At 47.2% G+C, this 18,458-nt stretch overlaps 1 protein-coding gene across 2 annotated transcripts in view; it reads left to right on the forward strand.

Annotated features, from left to right (window-relative positions):
• The first annotated feature begins 16,242 nt into the window (after window positions 1-16,242).
• Window positions 16,243-18,458, forward strand: part of ttyh1 (tweety family member 1) — a 46,376-nt gene continuing 44,160 nt past the window's right edge. Inside the window, exon 1 of one of the 2 annotated variants that reach the window (XM_039741212.1) lies at window positions 16,243-16,789. In XM_039741212.1, the coding sequence (XP_039597146.1) occupies window positions 16,664-16,789 (126 nt within the window). In that variant the 5' untranslated portion in view covers window positions 16,243-16,663. The remainder of the gene's footprint in view (window positions 16,790-18,458) is intronic. The other variant, XM_039741211.1, reaches the window with a different exon arrangement.

The raw sequence follows: 18,458 nt of genomic DNA on the forward strand, positions 1-18,458 counted from the left end.
TTCTCCAAGTAACGCGCTTTGGTCACTCCGCAGTTGTGCTCTTTCTTTACTGCCGTTATTCGGAGACCCACGTTATTGTGTCGTACGAGATCTCATGGCACTTACTTGACGTTCCCCACGACTCCATCCCCGATTTTGTGATTATTTGGCTTACTGATGTTTGGTCAAATTCTGAGAATATGACTGCAGGTCAGCGAATTCATTTTTATTACAGTCCAACTTTGAAGAGTGAGAATACAAACCATCAGTGTGTCTTTGTCGAGACCGATTGTGATTTATAGGATCACTCCGCTTCAAAATAATTTTTATATGTCTTACTCGCTCCTTGTAGTTTGTAGCGACGACACTAAAAAATAGAAAATGAGGTGGAGACCATTCAGTACGTGAAGTCCGTTTGTGTAGCTAATAGCTAAGCTGTCCCAGCAACTTGTCCAGACCTTTCTGAAAGGTCCTCAAGGAAATCTGACAAACGAGAGGAGACCATTCAGTCCATTTGTCACTCGTTTGTGTAGCTAATAGCCACGCTGTCCCAACATCTCATCCAGATTCTTCTTAAAGATCCTCAAGGTTTCTCCTTCAACTCCATGTCTTAGTAGTTTGTTCCTGAGTCACACAACTTTTTGTGTAAAGAAGGGCTTCCTGTCTTCAGTCCTAAATGCTCTTCCCCTTCATTTCCACTGATGTCCTCAAGTCGCGATCCCCCATAAGATGAATGGATGTTGCTGATCTCCTTTATCCTCCTTTGAAGATTTTTAAGTACTGCATGAGGTCCCCACGTGGTCTCCTCTGCTTGACACTACACAGGTTTAACTCTCCGAGTCTGTCACAGTCGGACACGTCCTTAACAACAACATTTATTTCTAGAGCACAAAAGATGTCGCCCAAAGTGCTTTACAGGATAGATAGATAGATAGATAGATACTTTATTAATCCCAAGGGCAAAGGAAGGAAAAGAAAAGAATGAAACAAAATATAAAACTAAAGTTAGGCAATACTAATTAACATAGTAAGGTCTGATGGCCAGGGAGGATAGAAAAAACGAAAAAAAAAAACTCCAGACAGCTGGAGAAAAAAAAAAAAACAAAATCTGCAGGGGTCCCGAGGCCAAGAGACCGCCCAGCCCCCAGTGGGCATTCTACCTGACATCAATAATCTCAATCCGTCCTCATGGTCTTCAGGCTTCACGTGGTCATGTGGACCTCTGGCCTTCAATCCATCAGTCTAAGTCCCATGATGCACTTGGTTGTTCTCCTCTGCACAGCTTCAAGTGCTGCTTTTGTCTTTCATGTAACGTGGTGACCAGAACTGCACACAGGACTCCAGAAGTGACCTCATTAGTGGATGGTATAGATGGAGCATAACATCCCTTGACGTAAATTCAACCATCCATCCATCCTCTTCCGCTTATCCGAGGTCGGGTCGCGGGGCAGCAGCTTAAGCAGAGAGGCCCAGATTTCCCTCTCCCCGGCCACTTCTTCCAGCTCTTCCGGGGGAATCCCAAGGCGTTCCCAGGCCAGCCGGGAGACATAGTCCCTCCAGCGTGTCCTGGGTCATCCCCGGGGCCTCCTCCCCGTTGCACGTGCCCGGAACACCTCACCAGTGAGGCGTCCAGGAGGCATCCTGATCAGATGCCCGAGCCACCTCATGTGACTCCTCTCGATGCGGAGGAGCAAATTCAACAGTTTTTATAATGTGACTTAACCTTTTATTTGCCTTTTTAATTGCTTACTCAACCCAGCTCAACTTTTATTGTCCTTCATCCACACATGTAGTAGACTGAATTATTGAACGAAATTTCATTCCTTGCAGTCCCCGTTGCACAGACAAAGCAACTTACATTTAACATTGACCGTAACATGACCAAGACCAGTGCAACGAAACAATGTGACAAAACAAAAGATGCAGGACTGTACAGTCGAACAATGCTGGAAGTGCAGAGTGGTGTCAAGTGACTGTACATAATTGGGAGAGTGTTACAGCTGTATGGTACTGGGTGACATGTAGGAGTTCACAAGTCTGACAGCTTATAGTTTAAAGGGCCTGGCCGTAATGCTGCTGTGTCTTCTACCTGATGGCAGGAGATCAGACGGAGTGTGTGACGGGTGAGAGGCGTCTTCCACAATGGCGGAAGCTCTACGCTGACAGCATGTCTGGAAGATGTTCTCGATCGATTAGAGGGAGACCCTAGGATCTGCTCAACTGTCCTCACTACATGCTGAGGAGTCTTGCGCTCATGGGCTTTCTTCTTCTTCTTCTTTCAGCTGCTCCCGTTAGGGGTTGCCACAGCAGGTCATCTTTTTCCATATCTTTCTGTCCTCGTCATCTTGTTCTGTCACCCCCGTCACCTGCATGTCCTCTCTCAGCACATCCATAAACCTTCTCTTAGGCCTTCCTCTTTTTCTCTTGCCTGGCAACTCCTTCTCCCAATATACCCAGCATCTCTCCTCTGCACATGTCCAAACCAACCCAATCTCGCCTGACCCTCTAATGTCCTCATTTCTAACCCTGTTCATCCTCATCACACCCAAAGCAAATCTTTGCATCTCTAACTCTGTCACCTCCAGCTCTGTCTCCTGCTTTCTGGTCAGTGCCACCGTCTCCACACAGCTGGTCTTTGCTGTTCCCAAACCACACGGTGATGCAGTTTGTCAGGACGTCCTCCACGGTTCCTTTGTAAACGGTGGTAAGAAGGGGCATGGTTCCAGCCGAGTGTCGTTGTGTCTTCTTGGCGTTAGAATCAGTGTTGGTTGTCCAGGAGAGGTCATCAGAAATTCACACACCAAGAAACTTGTACCCAGAGGTTGTATGTCCTGTATGACAGTGTCTGCCATCTTGTAGTTATAACTGATGGCCCTTTTGCCCACGTGTTGATGTTTTGCGTGAGTTTTTAATATTTTCAGCATTAAGTGATCCAGCTGTAAGCTAAAAATGAAATATTATTCATACTTACAGAAAAAGTCAGCGTACAATGTAATCAAAAAAGGCTCATTCCCATAAGGCTGTGCTTCTGAACTGACAACAGGACTCTTGACCAATGAATGAGGGTGAGAGGCCAAAAGGCGACTCTGGGGTGCTGACTGTTATACACTTGTGTGGTCTTCTGTGTCCTTTCGTTCTTTTTAACTTTTACTTTTGTTTTAGATTTGTTGTTGTTGTTTTTTTTTTCTTTGAAGCTTTGCCTCTTAAGCCAGCATCCCCGAGTCGTCTGTTCATTGTTGGAGATGACGCTGATATTTGGTGTGTATTTAAAGAAGCAGCCAACTGAGGACCTGTAAGGCATTTGTTTCCCACCCTACACACTCTTGTGTCCTTATCCTCTTGTGCACCTTCTCCTTGTCCTTCTTCTTCTGTTGTGCTCAGGTCCACTTCACACACTTCTCTCAAGGCAGCGGTGGACAACTTTGTATGAAAGCACCAGTGCCCTGGCAATAACCTTCCTTCTGCACAAAAAAAAAAAAACAACAGACGGAGATGTTTCCTCAGAAACGTGTTTCAGTGTGGCCATCTTTAGGAATTGCCAGGGCCTCCCAACCCAAGTGAACAGAATAACAGGTGTCAGCGGTGGGATTGCAGTCTCAGAGGTTTCTCTTATAACCAGTCGGCATGTAGACAGGAGGAGCTGAGGGAGGTGACCATGAGGGCTCTAAAGGAATGGCTGCTGGAAATGGGGACTTACAGTCCAATGTGAGGAAGAAATTAAAAATGGGTCATTTCAAAAGCAGCAATGGCCATGACGTGTCCTTCAAATTCTTAGCTTGTGTTCACATCGACTATGTGCATCGTTTTTCTCTGCGCCTTTCTTATGTTCCACGTGTTTTGTGGGTGGTCCCCTCACTGAGGTGACCATGAGGACTCTGAAGGAATGGCTGGTGGAAATGGGGCTTTGCAGTCATTTGTGAATAGCAGTGACGACTTTCGAGTGTCTTTCACAGTCACAGCGAGTACACGCTGCTTGCTGCTGACCTCGTTTGCCAAATACAAACTCCATGATGCTTTGCGAGGCCAGTGTGACATCACATCGCTGTGGCAGCCATGCTCAGAACTTTAAAGCCGGCTTACTGTAAGATGGCTGCCCAATCCGTGTCAGGCGCACATGACGTCACCATCTGATCCGGCCGGGTTCACACCTTTAAAGAAAACGTACAAGGTTTACATTTGAGGGGTACATGAGGTGACCGTAATAAGAACATTAGGAGTAGTGCCACCGGACTGTGACAGATCTGATCTGTAGAGCACGGCTAGTTGTGTATGTGTAATTAGCCATGTGCTGCAAATACAAGTCAAAAGAAACATTAAAGAAGTCTGAATGTGAAATAATAATAATAACAAAAGTGTTTACATGACGTTTCTGTTTTCGTGATGGAAGAAAAAAGGTCAATCGGAAAGAGAAAAGATGTGCCAGCGTCACCCACAGCCACAACTTCAAACAATGGAGCGAGTCAGTCTGTCATTGTCACTTCATGGCACAGCCAGAGTCTGCCACACGGCTGGAAACCTGTGAGCGCAGTGACAAACACTCACCGGCCACTTTATTAGGTACGCCTACTCAACTGCTTGTGAACGCGAACCTCTGCTCAGCCAATCACACGGCAGCAACTCAATGCATGTCGGCCTGTAGACTTTGTGAAGACCAACTGCTGAAGTTCAAACTGAGCCTCAGAAAGGGGGAGAGATGGGACTGAAGTGACATTGAGGGTGGCATGGCTGTTGGTGCCAGACAGACTGGTCTGAGTATTTCTGAAACTGCTGATCAGCTGGGATTTCACGCACAGCCATCTCTGGGGTTTACAGAGAATGATCTGGAAAAGGGGAAAATATCAGTGAGTGGCAGTCCGGTGGGTGCCTGACTGGTTTGAGCTGATAGAAAAGGCAACAGTAACTCAAATAATCACTTGTTACAACTGAGATATGCAGAAGAGCATCTCTGAACACACAACACGTCAAACCTTGAAGCAGGTGGGCCACAGCAGCAGGAGACCCCACCGGGTGTCACTCCTGTCAGCTAAGAACAGGCAACTGAGGTCTACAAGTCACACGGCTCTCCAACATTGCACAGCAGAAGATGATGAGAGATCTACGAGTCTCGATTTCTGCTGAGACATTCAGATGGTAGGTCAGAATTTGGGGTCAGCAACATGAAAGCAGGGATCCATCCAGTCTTGTATCAGCAGTTCGGTCTGCTGCTGGTGGTGTGATGGTGTGGTTGATATTTTCTTGGCACACTTTGGGCCCCTTCAGTACCAACTGAGCATCGTTTAAATGCCACAGCCTACCTGAGTATTGTTGCTGACCATGTCCAAACCCTTTATGACCGCACTCTTCTGATGGCTCCTTCCAACAGGATAATGTGCCTTGTCACAAAGCTCAGAACATCTCAGACTGGTGTCTTGAACATGACAAGGAGCTCACTGGACTCAAATGGCCTCCACGGTCAGCAGATCTCAATCCAGTAGAGCACCTTTGGGATGTGGTGGAACAGGAGATTCACATCACGGACGTACAGATGACAAATCTGCAGCAACTGTGTGATGCTGTCATGTCCGTATGGACCAAAACAACTGAGGAATGTTTGCAGCACCGTGTTGAATCTACGCCATGAAGAATTACAGCAAAAGGGGGTCCAACAGGGTACTAGCGAGGTGTACCTAATAAAGTGGCCGGTATATACAGTGGTGTGAAAAACTATTTGCCCCCTTCCTGATTTCTTATTCTTTTGCATGTTTGTCACACAAAATGTTTCTGATCATCAAACACATTTAACCATTAGTCAAATATAACACTATTGAAGTGATTTCTTGATTGAAACAGGTGTGGCAGTAATCAGGCCTGGGGCTGGCTACGGAAATTGAACTCAGGTGTGATACACCACAGTTAGGTTATTTTTTAACAAGGGGGCAATTACTTTTCACACAGGGCCATGTAGGTTTGGATTTTTTTTTCTCCCTAAATAATAAAAACCATCATTTAAAAACTGCATTTTGTGTTTACGTGTGTTATATTTGACTAATGGTTAAATGTGTTTGATGATCAGAAACATTTTGTGTGACAAACATGCAAAAGAATAAGAAATCAGGAAGGGGGCAAATAGTTTTTCACACCACTGTATATATATAATTATATGCTAATTTGTGGCCATTTATAGCATTTAGTTGGTGACATTCGCTCCGTCTGCGTCTTTTGTTCTTTGAGGTGCAGTGGCACAGTGGTTGGCACAGCTGCCTTCAAGCTCAGATCACATTTTTTGGGCAGTGTAGTTGGCACACTCTTCCACAGCCCCCATAGACACTTAAAAGACCACCGCAGCAGTCCAGTTCCTCCCTCCCTATTTCTCCAATGTTCTCGAGCTCTGCGGTGTTTGCTCTTCACTCAGCAGTAATCGCCGTTTCCAGCACTAGTGATGTCTCGCCCGTAGTTGATTTTCAGATCAGTTTAATGAAATCTTAAGTTAAAAACAGGAGGCTTCAGTGTGCGTCCCAACCATGTGAGCGATTCCAGACTTTTGGCTGGTGGCGTATGTGTGTGGGGGCTGCTGTGATGGTCTGACATCTTCTCTACGGTCGTTTCCTGCTTTATCGTTCAGTTCTGCTAAGATGGACTTCAGCCCCCCAGTGTGTGCCCACAGCACAGGCCAGCAGTGCTTTGAATGGCACAGGAATCAGCAGATGGACAGTAAAACGGATAACTAGCCAAGGTCAGAGCCGGACAGGGCACAGCCCGGGACTTGAGACTAAAATCATAGTGTGAGAGTCAGAAAGCCGAGTGGTTAAGAGCATCAGTGTCAGCTGTTAACGTTAGTGAAAGGCGCTATATAACAGACAAATTTGCTGAAGCCTTTTCTCGCCATTGAAAGGCCGCGTAATCCTCACTTTGGGTTTTTGCCATCTAGGACTTCAGGAAGCTTAGCACTCTAACACTCTTATTTGTGAAAGGCACTATATATGGCACAAGGGTACCACCCGGCTCCTTGTTGACCCCGAGTCATTCACTTCACCTGCCAGATTGTTAAAGTATTAAAACAGTTGTCCAGTGTTTATAATCAAATACTAACAACAAGTCTCGGTGCACATGTGACGGTTGCATCCCACTCCACACACCCCGGACCCCAACATCAACAGAGGGGTCCATTTTCTTAAATGCTCCAAAGCATGGAGCCCATGAGGCCGGTGGCAGCCCTGTGCAGTTGGGACAGGCAGCCTCCTTCCACCTCCCATCTCCCCTCTCGGCTCTGCAGGCCTTCCTCCTCTTCCAAATTTGAGCTCACACAGCAGTTGGGTGGGCCTGAGTGGCGGGCATTGGTGAGTTTTGGGTCCCCGGCTTGTGTTGTTCCAATTTATGGCTCACCTCTGCATATTCCACTGCGACCCCCAAGTCCCCAAGTGCACTGGGGGGGGCTTCTGTGGGATTCAGTGACATGTGCAGCAGCACCAGCCGCTGTCCTCAAGGAGGGATGAGATGGCAGGCACCTCCTACACCGCTCCCACTGTGCCATCCGCCCACCGTAATCCCAGCCAGCGCTTGGCCACCTGGCATGGCAAACCATCACAGCCCCCTGCCTGTGGAGTCGGCACTGACTGAGAGAATTCAGCATGTGTGCCAGGAACGCCACTTGAGTCTGAAGATCCTTCTTAATGTGGACGGCTCTGCTCGCATGCCTTTTACATGCAGGTGACTTCAGCGCCAGCTAATTACTGGTTAAGGCCACAGCGAAGGGGGTGGAGGGGGGTCTCCAATATGGGGCTAATATTCCATTCGTCCATCCAGTTACTGGGACAGTACATGTCTTCAATTTGCTGGTGTCGGTAGAAGAGTCAGTTAATTGTTTCAAAACTATAAGCCCTTTCCCATTGGCTTAGTGTTGGTGCAGATGGCATGCTGCATACAAGTGTGTAAGTGGAAATGAAGCTCAGTAATTGCCCAGTGCCAGGTGAGGTGAGATTAATCCACCTTAACTAAAGGACGAGTGTCTCTGTATCTGAAGTCTGTCATTCCAACAGATGGTGCATCACAAACATTTGTACTAAATAAGTGCATTGCAATTTTCATTGCAACAGATGGCGCATCACAAGCATTAACACTGCTTTGACTAGTAACATGCCCAATGGAGTATAAACATATGCATTGCACTGGGCATTCTAACAGATGCCACATTACGAACACTTGTAGTAATAAAATGCATTGCATTTGTCATTCCAACAGATGGTGCATCACAAACATTAACACTGCTTTTACTAGTAACATACCCAATGGCATATACACATATTCACTGCATTTGGCATTCTAACAGATGGCGTATTCATAACAGTGCTTTTACTAGTAACCCAATGGCATATAAACACACGCATTGCATTTGGCATTCTAACAGATGGCGCATTACAAACACTTGTAGTAATAAAATACATTGCATTTGTCATTCCAACAGATGGTGCATCACAATCATTAGTACTGCTTTTACTAGTAACATACCTCTTAAATGAAGAGTGCAAACTGGAACTGGCCAGGATAGAAGAAGAAAAAGAAGAAGGTCCAGATGGGCAACTGCATGAGAAGGTAAGGACATTTAAGTGTGTAGTCACAGGTCCTCGGTTTGCTCGTTCCTTCATTACACACCAAATCCCAGCATTATCTTCTAAAGAGAAAAGATGACAACTCCATGATGTTGGCCTAGGAGTCAAAACGTGTGAAACTAACAAACAAAACAGAAAAGTTAAAATGGCCAAAAGAGTGCAGACAATGGACAGACGATGACTGGAAATTTGCATTGTGGTCAGCATCCTGGATGCCGGTGTTACGGTGCGTCTTCTGTGACAATGCATGACCAGGGTCACTGGTTGGGTCGATCCCAGTAAGCACAGGGCACTAGGCAGGAAAAAACCCTGGACTGGACACCTGTCCACCGCTAGGCGAACACACACACCAAACACACACGGGCCAACTTAGTGATGCCAGTTCACCCAACCTGCATGTCTTTGGACAGTCGGAGGAAATTGGACCACCCAGAGGAAACCCACTCAGACACGGGGAGAACATGCAAACTCCATGCAGGGAGGACCTGGGATGGCAACACAGCCCACCTTTAGAAGCACTTTAGAAGGTAAGACCCTTTGTTCTCTATGGCGCCTTTTATATCAATAAACTGCCAGTGTTTGCCATTTCAGCAGTTCCATCAGCAGTTCTATCCTGGGGGTCTTCCTGAGATGCTTAATACACACAACATTTATATAATGTCTTTTGTATTACAAAATAACAATCTTTATTTTATACCACACCCTCCCTATCCCTCCCCTATAGTGCAGAGCCCCCTTTCTCTGCCAGTGACACCCCAAGTTGCTGTTCAAGCTCAGCTCCTTTTGTCTCTTTCAGCTCAGCTGCAGTATGGGGTCTCAGGTGGGATCCAGTCACCTGAGTTTGAACTGTGCATACCACAGCCGTCTTCTTTAACTCCCATAATAACATCAGAGAAAGGCGCTATATAAAACTGTGTCGTCATCATTTGAGGGTGTGGCTAAGGAGGTTCCAATGATGGAGAGACCTGAAGAGCCAAAGCTGTAAACCCCCCCAAACAGTAACCCCGCATCCCACCCTGCCACGCCAGGCACTATAAGTTACCCCAGTCAGGGCTCTTCTCTGCAGGACTTTGAGTGGTTTGCCCGCTAGCAGGGATGACGTGTCACCATCTGGGAATACTTCCAAGGACATGAGGCTGATGGCACTCAATGACAGTGGCCTGCCTGCTCTGTCACCAGGGCTGGGTGCCCCCTTAGCATTTGTGGGACGAGGTGAATCTCATGACTCACCTCCATTGAGGAGCACAGGTGCATCTGAATGGGCCGACACGCCGTGTGACTTGTGTTCACCAACGACGTCCTGGACCCTAAAAACGGGAGCTGCTCATTGGTCATGTGCCCCTAAAGTGTGAATCAGCATGGCGGTCCGGCCGAGGGCCTTAGTGACAATGTGTGGGATTCCACAGGACACTCGAGGTTTCTCCCTCAGTCCAGTAGCAGGTGGCTGAGGTCCATTTTTATGAATATAGCGCCTTTCACAGTACTGTAAGTGCCAACACAAACTGCAGCACTGAAGTGCCTGAAAGGGGCAGGCCATGGTGGCTGTGCACACGTGTCACATAATCACACCAGGAAACCTGAGATATTAAATATTAGTAAAAACATAAGAGCAGGTGGTCTCAAAAAAAGGAAAAACAATGTTTAAAAAAGAAACCTTGATGCGAAGATTTCTATCACAGTGAATTATAAAATGAAAATGGAAAATACACGCATGACACACACAACATACGTCACACGTTAAAAGAAATGAACACGATTATCACAGATGGAAATGGCGGGTCGCTTCATTCCTCGTTGAATGACATTTTCTGCTTTTCCTGTGTCAGTCCCATCACCTTCTTCTGGTTAAATGAGCAGCAAATCTCGACACGTCCACATGTGTTAAAAAAGACAGAACATGCCGTGGGGTGCACTTACTTTTTCACGCAGGGGTCACAGAGAGCAGCAGCCTAACAACATCAGGTGTAAGACAGGATGGCCACTGCCCACCATCATCGGTTGGCAGCCCACCTAGCCTTCGTGCTTTTTGAGATATGACAGGAGAGCGGGGGGAAACACCTAAAGGAACAGTTACAGACCACTGAGAACCAGGGTGGGCTTGAACCCCAGTCCTGACAGCCATAGGTCTGCAGCACTAACCACACTGCCACTAAAAAAAGGGCTTGGGAATAAACGCTTGTGTAGTAATCAACACCGAGAGACAGAACTGGGGCGACCCGGTGGTCCATACTGCTGCTTTACAGCTTCCGCCCTGACCAGTGTCTTTGTGGAGCGTCCAGTAGGAAAGTGAGTGGGAAAACTCATGAGGGGCCGGAGCCCCATTTCTGTTCTAATGTCCTCCACTTTGTATTCCATGCCCTCCATTGTAGGTTGGGGTCATCGTCAAATGTTTTATGTAAGACTGACAGGTGAACAGCGAATCAGTGTGCTTGCTTTCTTATGGCCCCACCCATGCTCTATTCTGGTTGGTCAGGGTACTGGCACTCATTGATTAGAAAAGCTTTGTTTTTGTCTTCTGAATGTAAAAGCCAGTGTGTGTGTGTGTGTGTGTGTGTGTGTGTGTGTGTATCACTAAATGTAGGCCACCGGGCCAGCCAGTCATCCTGAGCAGTGACCGTTTCAAAGAGCTTAGCAGCATTTGGTGGGCTTGTCTCAGCTGTCACATTCATGGTGGCCCCGGTGCGATACATCAGTATCACTATTTAGAGTATCTTTCTGTTATATAATGCCATTTATATGTAAGTCTAGTTCATTGCATTTCATATCCATCTATTAGATTGTGCCTTTCATATTTATCTATAGTATATACAGAATGTGTCATACATTATATAGCACCTTTCACATCTCCTTGTCTGTCTAAATCATATCATTTATTAACGTCTATCTATGTGTTATATGGTGCTTTATCTATCTCTATGTATATTATAAACTGCATTTCTCTATCTATCTATCTATCTATCTATCTATCTATCTATCTATCTATCTATCTATCTATCTATCTATCTATCTATCTATCTATCTATCTATCTATCTATCTATCTATCTATCGGTCATATAGTGTCTTTCATATCTATCTATCTATCTATCTATCTATCTATCTATCTATCTATCTATCTATCTATCTATCTGTCTGTCATATAGTGCCTTTCACATCCTTCTCTCCTTATAAAGTATTTTTTAGGTTCACGTCACACCACGCCAGGGCTTCACTTCTATTTTAAATGATTTTTATTTTTATTTGTCAGGCCGGTCATCAAGGTGGTCCGCGATGGCCGACTCCCAAGCTCTGTAGCCGTTGATCGCGGCCCTGGCTGGCCTTGCAGGTGAGTAGGTGGGCTCAGTGACGTTGTGTTCGCTGCACTCTTGTGTTTTGTGTATTTTGTATTTTATTCTCGTCTGACTTCTGCACTTATGAGGCAGATGTGCCACCGCGGCTCAAACAGCCTGCGTCATTCACAAACCGAGGGCCGGCCGTGTTAAACTGTTTTAATGAGCAGCTGACAGTGACAGACTCTAAAAATAGTGACTCTACCTCAGTCACAGCTTAAAGAGGGGCAGACAGTTTGCAGCCTCCCGTCTAGAGGCATGTGAAAAAGTAAGTGCACCCCAGGTCGTGTTTTCTTTGTTTGCCATATGTGGACATATCAAGAAGTGATCTTCATTTAAACGTTGCCTGTAGATAAAGATGATATAATATGGCAAACATCGGGCCACGTTTACATGTTGATGTCCATTGTGTAATTCGTCAGTGCCCCAAATAGCTCAGATTAGAATCGGGGGGCACCAGATCAGGTGTCGATGATTAGAAACTCATTAAAGAGGATCTTGTCCGCCACTGTCCTCTTACTGAAAGTTCAGACGTTTAGTTGCTTTGCTCCTTGTTGTGTCTGATCAGCAGGCTGAGTTCACAAGAGCTTTAGGAGGAAGGAAGGGTCTCGACCCCGGTGAGTCTGACAAAGGATTTAAGAAGATCTCCAAACAACTGTCTGGAATACCATTAGCCAGTGGAGAAGACTCACCTGTCCAGGCTGGGCCACCTCAGCAAGTTCATCGCGAGAGCAGAGCTCAAGATGCTGCTGAAAAACATTTGTAAGAAGCCCAGAATTTCATCACGGGACCTCAAGATTGAACAAGCCCACCATTGGAAATAGGCTGCACCAATTACATCAACACGGTGAAGTGTGCCAGGAGGAAACCAGGAAGAACATCAGGTCAACTCTAAATCTTGCCCATGAATGCCAAGACAATGACAGGTATTTCTGGAACAATACGCTTCGGAACAGACGGGGCAAAGCTGAAGGGTTTGGGCTACCGTAGCTGAAGACAAGTTTGGAGAAAACCAGAGGGGGCATTTGACCAGAAGACCCCGACACCAACTCTGAAGCATGGCAGTGCAGACGTTCAGGTCTGGGGCTGCTTTGGTGCGTCAGGGGCCTGGGCAGCCCACCAACGGAGAATCTCCTAGGAATTCACTCATTGTAGCAGAGGGGGTTTGAGGAAACCATCTGTCATGAAGGCTGAAGCTCAACTGGAAGCGGACCCTCAAAAATGACAATGACCCTAAATATAGCAGTAAATCCACCAAGAAATGGCTGAAAAGACAGAAATGGGGATTTCTGGAATGGCCAAGTCAAGGCCCAGATCTTTAAAACAGATTGGACGTGCAGGACACCCCTCAAACATCACACAGCTGAGAGGATTCTGTGTGGAGGGGTGGGAGAAACAAGTCGATGACAGAGATGGAAACACAGACTTGAGGGGGCTTACTTTTTAATTACATCACCTTTATGTAATTTATCTAGTGATGCCGTTTAAAATGGAGATCAAATCTTGGTCTCTCCACGATTCATGGGGTGTATTTACTTTTTCACATGACTGTATTTTCTGTTACATGGAATGTGGAGCCTGTAGCCGACTGTGGGTGGGACGTTTGTTCATCACAGGGTGCACTCACGTAGATAGAAAATCATCTTGGTTCATTTCACGCCCATGCCAGTTATTGAGGTCTGAAGCCTTGGCTGGGTACCCAGAAAGTACCCACGTGGGCACAGTCAGACTAGGCTGACCTCACAATTACGTGACCAGACCACTGCTGTCGTGAGGTAACTGGTACATCCATCCATCCATCCATCCATCCATTATCTAACCCGCTATATCCTAACTACAGGGTCACGGGGGTCTGCTGAAGCCAATCCCAGCCAACACAGGGCACAAGGCAGGAAACAAACCCCAGGCAGGGTGCCAGCCCACCACAGGTAACTGGTACATCCAGTTCATTATTCCTAATAAATGACATTGACACTTAGTGTTGGGCCGGACATTTTGTGCCACTAGAGGGCAGGCACACCCCAGTTATATTAAACTTGCCAGCTCTCCATTTTCCAAGCCCACTCTCTTTGGAGTCTGCACAGCGGTTTATGCTGCCCCCTAAATACTCCATCATCCTGCGTTGTTACCCATTGGGTTGCTCTGGCATTTCACTGCCATCTTAGAGACCCACATTTTAGACTTTTGCAGACACTGAATGGGCTCTGATTGAGTGTGGACTGGCAACCCACCCAGAGCTTGATCCTGCTCTGTGCCCAAAACTGCTATTGTTTAGGTGGTACGATTGTGGGTTGGACTGATAGATGAACAGAGCAGTGTGAGAAACCAGACCTGGATGAGACAGCAGTCCTGAGTGAGTTTAGAGTTGCTAATCGTCAAACAGCCTTCTCTTTGAGATTGGAGAGACCACAAGGACCCTCATAAACATGATGAGATCATGCAGAACTTATGGAAATGGGGACCAGATATCAAATCTGGAAGCATGAACTGTGAAATATCAATGTCTCAAGAGTCAAAGGTCTTTTTATCAAAGGATGGAGAGCATTCAGTCCACCATCATCTACTCAGGTCAGGTCAGGTCAGGTTAGGGAGCCCCCACCACATGATGAAGCAGCTCAGGGTCATGGTTGGCAACCCCCCAGGCAGACACACGGTCCAGTCCCACCCCCCAGAAATGACCCTCTATCTGCCGCAGCCAGGTGTTACATGGGCATCCCCTTGGCCTGGTTCAGCCACTTGGGTCTTCAGCACTGAGCCGGATCACCCTCGGGTAATCATGCCACATGGCCGTAGTGCCATAACCGACACTCCCTCATAACACAGGTCATGTGCCTCATTAAGGACTCCATAAGCAACACAAAGTCACACCAGCGGTGCCCAAGGATGCTCTGAAGAGACACAAGGAGTCCAGTCTTCGTCTCAGGTCACTAGGTGGGGTCCATGTCTCGCAACCAGGGAGCATCAGGACTCTAAAGACTTGGACCTTCGCATAGATATCAGGACCACCACACAACTCTTTCCAGTGACCTCATTAAATGCTCTCCCAGACCATCTACTGACTTCATGTGAAGCATCACCAGAGCCATGAATGTTACTCCCGAGGTCAGTAAACCTCTCGACGAGGTCGACGCTCTCTCCGCAGACAGACTCACTGCTGATGGTCGTGCCTAAGAGGTCATTGAAGACCTGATCTTAGTTTTTATTTACTCCAGCTGATCTATAAAATCTGTCGGGGGGATTCATGCAATTTTTTTGTGTTCTACCATAGATGACCCAGAGTACAGTTTCAATAAAGATACATACTGTGTATAGTTCCTTTCATGCCAATGTGCCGTCCAGTTAAAACGCAGCAGATGCCGTAGACAGAACACTCTCAGGCCTGCTTAACTCATTCCAGTGGGTCGGAGCCCATCCAGGCCACACTGGGCACAAGACCTGGACAGGACACCAGTCCACCACAGATAAATAAGATCCTATATATATATATATATATTTGTATATAAGATTACACAGCATGACCCGCTTGGTGAGACCCCTGAGCCTATCCCAACAGCTTTGGACACGACGCAGGAACCACCACTGTGCAGGATGCCAGTCCATCACATGGCCTTATCATTTAATTTAAATATATGATGATATATCCAAACACTCTCAGAACCACTTCACCAGTTTCAGAGTTGTGCGAAGATGGAGTCTATCTGGGTAGAATCGGGCACACAGCATCAAACCCCATTGCCAATGCACACACCCACCCACCCACACTCACAAGACCACTTTGAAATCTCTGATTCATCTAACCAAAGACCTCACGGATAAGGGGTCAACACACAGACTCCACACAAGCAGTGGCTGGCCCAGGATTTCCACCTACGCCCCAGGATTTCTGAGGCAGCAGTGCCCAAACCCAAACACATGGGTGGTCCTGATATCATCAGACGGGACCAGGGCCAGTGGACACCCAAAGGTCGGAAGGCGAAGCCGATAAGGAGCTGACCAAGACGCACTCCTTCAAAGGAGGTTATGCATTGTGTGGAGAGGATGGATTGGGCATCTCCCACTCCCCGCCCCCGCCGCTCCCACGGTCTCGTCCGTCCATCCCCCACCTCTCGCTTTCTCACTCGGATTCTCTTGATTAGCTGGCCGCTGCCCCGCCGCCCTCCCCCACCACACTCCCTTTCTTTGCTGTATGCCAGTCTCTGCCCCCAACTCTGAGATGTTGTTAACTGTCTAAGCTGTCGGATTTCCCCGCCCCCAATCCTCCGCCTCACGCGCGCACGCACACACACAATAGTCACACCCCAACCCCCATCTCCATCCTCCCTCTCCACCATGCTGTTTACGGCACTTGATCCAGCGGAGCCAGCTGACTGCACCTCTCTCTCTCTCTCTCTTTTTCTCTCTCTCTCTCTTATTCTGTCCTTCACATTGACTCATCCAGCCATCCCTCTCTCGCTCTCTCACTCTCTCGCTCTCTCACTTTCCCTCTCAAGTCACTCGCTGCCTCTCACTCTGGATTTCTTCCCATCCTCGTCTCTCTGAATCCTAATTACTGAGCTCTTTTATTTTGCCCGTCTCACTCCAGTTGGCACTTCTTCTTCTTCTTCTTCCCTCTCCTACTGAACTCCATCAGCTTTCTTTCATCTTCAGTGCCAGGGCAGGATTTCAGCTTTTCTGATTTTTTTGGGGGGGGGGTTTACCAGCACAGGGAATCCGAAGAGCTGCACGCTGGTTGGACTTTGGTGTCGCTTTAACTTCATCAGCCTCCTTCAGCGATGTCTGCTTTTCTGGGCTACACTCCATCACGTTGGGTCACCCTCTGTCACCAGATTCCACGAGTGGACTTCGGGCTGGAGGTCCGTGCAAGTACATTCCGGCCAGCCGACTGGGAATACCAGCAGGTAAGCGTTTCTATTTGTTGGGAGTTTGGAGCTGGGGGGAGGCAAGGAGGAAGGGGGGGTTCATTATAGAGTGAGGTGCCTGACAGTTCCCAAAAGTGGATTATTCATTGACTGAAGGAAACTGGGAAAAGTCAGAGCAACCTCCGGATGGAGGCTGGGGACCCGATGTGATCCTCTTAAACGGAAAGTTCGGAACAAAGTTGGGGAAAAAAAACAGCACGATGGCTCGTTTAACGCCTCAATGCTGGAGGACTTTTCCTTCAACCGAGTCACGGCAAGAGGTGTAGTGAATAGCTGGGGCGCCTGGGGATATGGATGAAGAAAAATCAGGGTGTGAGTGGTATGAAAAAAAAAAACGTAACCAGGAAGTTCATGGATGTGCAGTGAGCGACTGAGGAGAGCTTAGTGGACGAAAACGAGAACAATCTGTACCTCCCAACCATCCTCCACCTTCTGCATGAATCACTATCCAGATCCTTCCTACTACGCTATGCTCTGTCTTACAACCTTGCAATGCTAGCCCATGACTATTCCATAACCTTACAGCTTTGCATGAATGTCCCATACTCACTGCTCACTCCTACATCAACTCTTACAGGATAACCACCACGCACCCCTCTGCTTCAGAACTTCAGCTAATGCAACTGCTGGCCATCACTCAACTGTCCCCTAACGCCACTGCTCCAGACCTCATTCTATAATCCCCCAAGTGCCATCCACATATCTTTCACCATCACCCACATGTAGCTGCTGATCAACATCCCCACGCAAGCTCCAATATGTCACAGCCTCATCCCATTCCCGCTATCCCATCTTCTTATTACCCTTCTCCCTCGTCTCAATAACTCGTATCCACATCTCACACCCCACACACTGGACAACCTCACTATATGCCATCCTACCTCATCCATGCCTTATATCTTGACCCAAAATCCGTATCCCACCATCTCTTTGCCTTAAACTCCACCTCACTAACTAGCATGACCCAACCAACCCTAATCTTACTTCCACCGTCCCTCACAACTTCACTTGAATCACTCAAATGTCCCAAATCACATCTTATTAACCCCTGCCTCACAACCTGGTCCCACAGTCCACATCCCATGTTTGACATTTCACTTTCTCTTGGCTTTTCAAATTCACCTCATCAAGTGGTCTTCCCTCACCAACCTCATTTCACTTCCACCTTACCTCACAACCTCTTATGAATCACCCAAATCCATGCCTAACATCCCGATCCCAAAGTCTATATCCCATGGCATGGATCTCATTCTTCTTTTCCCTGTTACAATTGCAGGCCTCTAACTAGAATCCCCTAACCAATCCCTGCTTCACCAACCCACATGCCTTTAAGCCTTACCATACGTCACTCGAATCTCCACCTGCCATCATGTTCTTCCATGTCTGACACCCCGGTCCCACGTTCTGTATCCCATAACACGAATCTCACTTTTCTTTAACCTTACAACTTCGAAAGACTAACTAGTATCCTCCAAAGGTCCTCTTTCTTACCTCCTCCATACCTCACAACCTTACTATACTTCACCCAAATCTTCCAACTGCGTCTTACTCTTCCGTGTCTGATTCCCCTTTCCCTTTACCTTCCGACTTTGACTAACTACTACCGCCTGACCATCTTCCGTCCCAGGATCTCCAAAGGTCACATCGA

Source organism: Polypterus senegalus, chromosome 18 (assembly GCF_016835505.1).
Source record: "Polypterus senegalus isolate Bchr_013 chromosome 18, ASM1683550v1, whole genome shotgun sequence".
In the NCBI taxonomy this organism is placed as follows: domain Eukaryota; kingdom Metazoa; phylum Chordata; class Cladistia; order Polypteriformes; family Polypteridae; genus Polypterus; species Polypterus senegalus.